Source organism: Arachis ipaensis, chromosome B09 (assembly GCF_000816755.2).
Source record: "Arachis ipaensis cultivar K30076 chromosome B09, Araip1.1, whole genome shotgun sequence".
Taxonomy (NCBI): domain Eukaryota; kingdom Viridiplantae; phylum Streptophyta; class Magnoliopsida; order Fabales; family Fabaceae; genus Arachis; species Arachis ipaensis.
The window spans coordinates 101,406,910-101,413,646 of NC_029793.2; the positions used below are offsets into that span (position 1 = coordinate 101,406,910).

Consider the following 6,737-nt stretch of genomic DNA (forward strand, 5'->3'; position numbering starts at 1 on the left):
ATCTATCTGAATTCTGAAGTGATATTATACACCATCCAGCCATTAAACAAAAAAACAAAGTTGAGATATCTTTTATGAAACTTTTATTTAAAAATTGAATAAAAGAAATGCATCTTACAAATTACAAACACTATTTCACAGTTCCAACAAAGACAAAATGAGGAACCAAGTGCCCCAGGCAAGGAATATTCTGTTGGGTCAACCAATCCACAATGTCACATACAGCTCTCATCAACCACCGCATCCAAGGTCAGAAATACCCTTCGAGGACCAACTGGTTAAAAGAAAGAGAAAATCAACCTTACAGAACGGGGTTTTAAATGCTTGGCTAAGCTTTCCGAATGTCAAAACCACATTTCAGCAAACAAAAAATAAACGAGTCAGATCGTATAACCTGGGGCTTAATCGGGTCAGATTGGCCTGTTTGACACTACAATGGATTGGGGGAATATTTGGTTTTCTTTTTTTGGGTATAACAACATGCTAGGTATACATCAAAATCAGCTAAATTAGCCATTAGTATAGAATATACATTAAAATACAAGATACACAATAAAAATGAGTTAAGCTACATATGCATTTATACACAAATATATAGTGACTGATTTTCGGTGAGCAAATAACATTTTGGGGCATAATATTCAACAATGGATGGACGAAGGTAAATAATAACATTCACAAGGAAAATTATACCTACCTAATAGCTGCATCACAATGTAACCAGTTCCCAATCTTCCTTGGACATGTCAAAAAATTCAACATGTCCATCCTCAAACATGATCTGCAAATGTAAGCATGCATTCACATTTGTTCGTGTTGCTCATCTAAATTACAGAAAAAAAATAAAGCCAAAGGATTTCTTACCGAGTGTTTCTTCGAATATTCATGAAACCGCTTAATAATCCCGAACCTGAACATTATAAGTGGAAGAAATTATGGTTCATCTTATACAAGCAAAACGTTATATTACGACTTAGAAAACGATTATTAAATATACCTTATAATATCAAGGTGTCTGATTCTAACAACTTCACCAATGCAATTGCGAAGGCAGTTTGATTGGCAAAAGAGGCGGGAATTTCCTGAAGAGTCAAGCATAAAATTAAAAAAAAACAGAAGAAAGCAGATTTAAATTTTAAAACATGTACAGGGGGTTAAAAAGTGGCATATAAAATGAAGAATAAACAAACTTACCAATATGCAAACCTCCATTCTGATAAACCTTTACAGAGAAAAAAATGCACAGAATTAGTCAATATGACAGTCAAATTTAATAGACTTCGAAAATAGTCTATATGACGACATCAAAAGTCCTCGACTAGGGAGCGCACCTATATGCATCAAACAAGACAATTGAATGCTAAGCATAAAGATGATTCCCTTTCCATTTACCGACATTACATAATTATATGTTAAGAATTAAGGAAAATGATTCATGTCTCAAATTTATATTCACGAGTTACGATCATTTTTATATAGAAAGATTCACTTCTATACCAGTTTCTCTTTCTACTTACCATTTGTCAACATTAAAATCTGAGGGCCAATAACATTTTATGTAAATATTTTTTGGTCCGTCTTAAATCAACACATTTACAAATGATAATACACTCAAGTATTTAGCACATATTAATGCGATTCACCCCATACCAAAATCCAAAAGAAAACACATGGAAAGAAAAATACTACAGAAATTACAACAGGAGGGGGTATATTTCTTACGAAATTAAAAAGCATTAGCACATGGGAACAGTTAGCAGTAATAATATTAGAAAAACAAAATTCACTTTATTCTAATACTTTGACAGAAACAAATATTCATGGAAGTTGGCCACCTGGTCTCCGAATAAATTTAATGCAGCATCTGAAGAAGTTTTAGGCTTGGTAGGTTTCACACCAAGCTTACGCCTGCACATATTAGCCCCGCAGTGGCAATCCTGATCCGCACCAAACTGGACAAACCTGCTAATTGGTATCTAGTTAAAATCCAGGAGTGTTATTGCATTGTTAATGTGTCCTTTGTTATACTAGCATCTTGCAAATAATAATAATAATAATAATAATAATAATAATAATTAAGAAAACAAATACCGACTACAAACAACACCAACCAATACATCGTCATGTGGGAATAGTAGTTATTTTCAGAAAGAATTAGTATAGAAGAGGGTGGAATCTATGGAAAAAGCAAGTATTCATACTGATAATCATATGTCAGATGTTCGCCTTTCCTTATGTCGCGCGTTGCGAATATGCCAATTCTCGTTTCACCGTCAATTATCCTTAAGAGGGGGAAACATTAGAAGAAAAGATATTAGATAATAACCTAATTTTGAATCAGAATTTAAATTCCTTATATTACTACACAATTGTTTGATCAGCAAAGTAGTAGCCAACCATTTCTGCATCTCAGTATTAGGACAGCAACTATGATTGATATATCTTGATTTGTTTCCTTTATATGTTGCATCGATCACCATATCTCGATTTATTTCACATAGGTAGAAGTTTGTCACCCCACGAAGTTTCATGTTCCATAATCTTTCTTCACATGTTTTGTCATCAATGACTGGTAGAAAGAGGTAATTTCTATTAGTAGGCTTAAAAGAATATAAATATTTTAAAGAACATTTATTCTGATGAATGTCAATAGGATAAGTTGATTATAAACCTTCTCCAACATATTCTATCACAAATTCTCCTTGCTTGATATCTTCATCCGCCACAATTCCAGAACCACATTTCTCAGTCTACATAAAAATATCTACAAGGTCAGTAACACTAACCATCACTAAGAGAAAGGCAAGCAAACATGACTCGAAAAACACAGCAAGAGCAGGTGCTTAAACAGAAAGCGGACATAGGAGAAACAGTAGATAAACAATTATACAGAAAACAAGAAAACTATAATAAGAGAACGGCATTATTTTTTTTTTCCCATTATGCAATAATAGTGTAGAATAACTTCACATTATGTTCTAGTTGAATGAGGGAAATGAGAAATCTTAGTGGATAGTTACTTATTATGATTTGATATTTCCTCTGGCTAGTGCAAAGTTATCTTACACGGCCAATACATAAAAATTAAATACTTCTCTTGATTGCAATCATACTTCAGAAATGAAATTATGCATAAGAATCCCACTTGGTGAGGACTAAAAAGGATAGACGTATGAAAGTTTACTCAAAAAAAAAAGTAGTGTTTCCAGGAATTTAACTTGAGAGCTAGACAGAAATTTTACCATTGGGTGAATGAAATCTACCTCCTATAATAATGTTTACATGGATTGCAAATTGCATTAGGAATCATATCTAAATGGAGATGTATGCACATCAGCACATGAAGAATAAAATAAATTGGATGACCCTGTTTATAATGGGGAACAAATTTGTGGATGGAACAAAAAATAAATGTAGGACAGTAGGAGAACACAATTATACCCAATCTTTCTTTGAGACATTAGTATATTGCAAAATATTACAGCCAAATATCAGAAAAATGCTGAGAAAGTCACATTGTAAAATAAACCCAAAAAATTAAAAAATCAAAAAAATAAAAATAAAAAATTCCTGAGCCAGAGGCTTGTACCTGAACTAATTTCATCTTTTTGATGGGTCGATGCTGGAATGGTTTGTTAAGACAGGAAACCCCACATTTACAGCCTGAAGAGCAGCTAGACAGAAGCATCCTATTGGGCCAGTCAACAAAATGCAAACAAAAGGTTGAAGCTTTTGAGAATTAAAGGTCTGTCTGCATTAGGTGTAATAACAGAATCTAGATAAATGAAAAGTTTTCATTTTGAGCATAACATCTTCACTTCATTTCATCAGGAATGAGTGCCAGATATTCATATATTCTATTATTTACAAGTTAAAAATTCATACTGTCAATACTCTGCTTATTAATCTCAAAATGAACTTGTTCCCTTCAACCCAATACATTAATTTGGAAGTGAAGGGGGGTGGGAAGTAACAGCATCCAACCAAGAACAAGACTTTTGCAAGGTATTTTATATATCATATCAAACCAATTGGTCAAGTTACACCATCATCATGCTTGATAGCTTAGTTTTTCTATGGATACTTTCAATTTTATGACACAAGTCTATTACATAGAAGCAGAATAGCAGATCCTAGTTCATATTGACCGTTTAAAGTTTCTTTTTTCTGATATATTTTTCTTTTAGAGTTATGTGCCCATCGCAGGCAAGTTCTTGCTCTGGCCCCGAAGAAGAATATATCACATCATATGAGTTGTCCAGCCCCATTTGTTTAGTTCGAACCCTATCTCCTTTTACTTAAATTGCTGATATCAACTTCCATTTATATATAAATGTTGTAATTTTCACAAAATATCATGTACAATTCTTCCACGAAGTTCTGATATATATATTTGATGTTTAAATATTTAAGATCATAAAGGCATAAAATTTATAACTCTAAAGTTCGGATAACAATACTCACCCACAGTGGCAATCTTTACCGCATACAGCAGAAGATCCAGGTGATGATGTACAAGAACAAAATATGCCATCGTCATCAAGCCTTCTTTTAACCCTTTTTGTCAGATATATATCTTATATTTTATAAGAATAAAAAAAATTACATTTGAAACTAAGGGAAACATACAAGAAAACTGTACAAAAATGAAGAGTGAAGATTGCAATTAAATGGGTTCTCAATTTCTCATGCATAATGATGTTAATAAGAAGTATGGAAAACTTCAAGGAATGCAAATATGAATAATAAAACAGGAACTAAAATCTCCAAAGGATACTGCGTTTTATAAATGTTACTGGCATTGGCTTGCACTTATTAAACCATTCTGGAAGTTCAAAGTCGACAGGTTCACCAATCTCCTCTGCCAATTTGCTAAATACTAACCCAAAAGATGTTTGTTCAGAATTCTGTAACATAAAAAAGGCAAGGAAGTCAATCTACAGGGAAAACTTATTAGAGAGAGAAATCCTCAACAGTTGCAACTCATACCCTAATTGCAATCTTCATATATATGGTAACAAAATACTACTACGACTTATTATTCTTATAAAGGAAAAATATAGGAAGAGACACTATCAAAACGCAATATAAAATTATTACTTAAAAAGGCCATTTATTTTTTCCAAAAGAAAGGCACCTAAACATATGAAGAGAGAGAAAAAAAACTTTTTATAGAAGTTAAAATCAAGTAGGAGCCAGTTCTATCTAGCAAATAATGTTACAGTTGTCTAAACAAAACTATCTTCCTTTGTGTGTCATAGGAAGTTAGAGAAGGATTTCCTAACCAGATGGCCAGTTCTTAATGATGCACGAAACATCTTAGAAACTCCAGAGTAAAATATCATTCCAAAATCAAATGAAAAGTAAAAATACGAAGAAGAAACTTGTACTCCTTTGCTCACAGTTAACTTTATAGGCAGAGACATATAAGCATGACAGAAGTAATGAAAAAGTCACTAATATTTAAATTGTAACCATTTTTCCAGTGAAATAGTAACTTAAATAAACCCTCAAAATTCATTAACTATGAAATTACAAAATAGAGACCAAAGACAGTCCACAATGAAAACATAACTAGATCATAAAGAACTAAAAAAAATAAAAAGAATAAAAAAAAAGAACTAATCCAAAGGTAGTATTTTACATAATGAACAACCTTCTTCATGGTAGGCATGGCCTTTGATAGGGTACTGGATAAGCAATTCTATTTGATCAGCTCCAATCGGAGTTTCTGACTAGATGCTGAAACCATAAATCTGATAACGAAAATCAATACCTAAATTTCCAAATATCCAGATGCAAAATTTAATTCGCTACTTCAAAAAGACAAAACTCTGCCTACAAATGAAGAACAAGTCAGTCAATGAGATGTGAAAATGTTATCTCAATGTTGAGATTCCAAAATCAACAAATTAAGTTCGCATAACCAATCACACTGATACGAACATATGATACAGTAATTAGGGAGTAATTAGTTATTTGGGTATTAGTAAACATTAGTGATAAGAGGAACAGCGTAGTTCACACATGCACAAAACAATTCAAGTAAGCGAAATGTGATGCAATGCAATACCCCGTTTTCACCTTGAAAACATCATCATGTGCCTTGCTGATTTTTACATTCCAAATGCAAAGCAATTTCAGATTTTCATGTGATTCCTAAGCTTTTCTATGCAACTCAGTTTAACATTTATGCCAATGATAAGCTATACAAACCAAAACCATAACTCAAAGCGAAAAAGAAAAAATATATATTGAAACTTTTGCTTCCCCTTATCCTCTTCTAACAGAATTAAAACATTGCTAGTTACTACTTACTATAGTCAATAAATTTCAAAAGGACGATAAATGAAGTCAAATTGGGCAGAACCAAGAAGACGAATCTAGACTCTAGAAGCAGAATATGGAATCCAAGCACAGAGAGAGAGAGAGAGAGAAAGAGAACCTGGAAGTTGGAGAGTGGCAACGACGGTAGCCGAAGTTGACAGAGACAGAGTAGCAATAGCTGATCCAAATGAAAGGGTAGAACGGGAAATTAGGAATTGAGGGAATGAGAACAATTTAAACCAAGGTAGATTATAATTGTGACGACGGGTTATTGGGGTCTAACGGTGCGCAAATTATTTTTTACTAGTCAGTGGCTTTTCTATTATTTTTAAGAAATTAATTTTATTATTTTGTTAATATATTATTTTTTTTAATTTATTAAATAAATATTTTTTATTTTAATATTGACA

At 32.5% G+C, this 6,737-nt stretch overlaps 1 protein-coding gene across 7 annotated transcripts; it reads right to left on the bottom strand.

Annotated features, from left to right (window-relative positions):
- LOC107619088 (histone-lysine N-methyltransferase ASHH3-like) lies at nucleotides 60-6,599 on the bottom strand. 7 transcript variants are annotated; one of them, XM_021111369.1, is made up of 14 exons: nucleotides 6,446-6,599; nucleotides 5,645-5,756; nucleotides 4,778-4,907; nucleotides 4,465-4,576; nucleotides 3,590-3,689; nucleotides 2,672-2,750; nucleotides 2,398-2,569; nucleotides 2,202-2,282; nucleotides 1,836-1,962; nucleotides 1,195-1,222; nucleotides 998-1,082; nucleotides 865-910; nucleotides 698-781; nucleotides 60-274 (listed from the first exon to the last, which is right to left on the bottom strand). In XM_021111369.1, the coding sequence occupies exons 2-13, from the start codon at nucleotides 5,672-5,674 to the stop codon at nucleotides 710-712; spliced, it is 1,062 nt and encodes a 353-aa protein (XP_020967028.1). In that variant the 5' UTR covers nucleotides 5,675-5,756; nucleotides 6,446-6,599; the 3' UTR covers nucleotides 60-274; nucleotides 698-709. The 7 variants fall into 7 exon arrangements, with proteins under 7 accessions (XP_020967028.1, XP_016176787.1, XP_020967030.1 ...); XM_016321301.2 differs by having other exon boundaries at nucleotides 5,657-5,756; nucleotides 6,446-6,598; XM_021111371.1 differs by having other exon boundaries at nucleotides 5,645-5,742; nucleotides 6,446-6,566.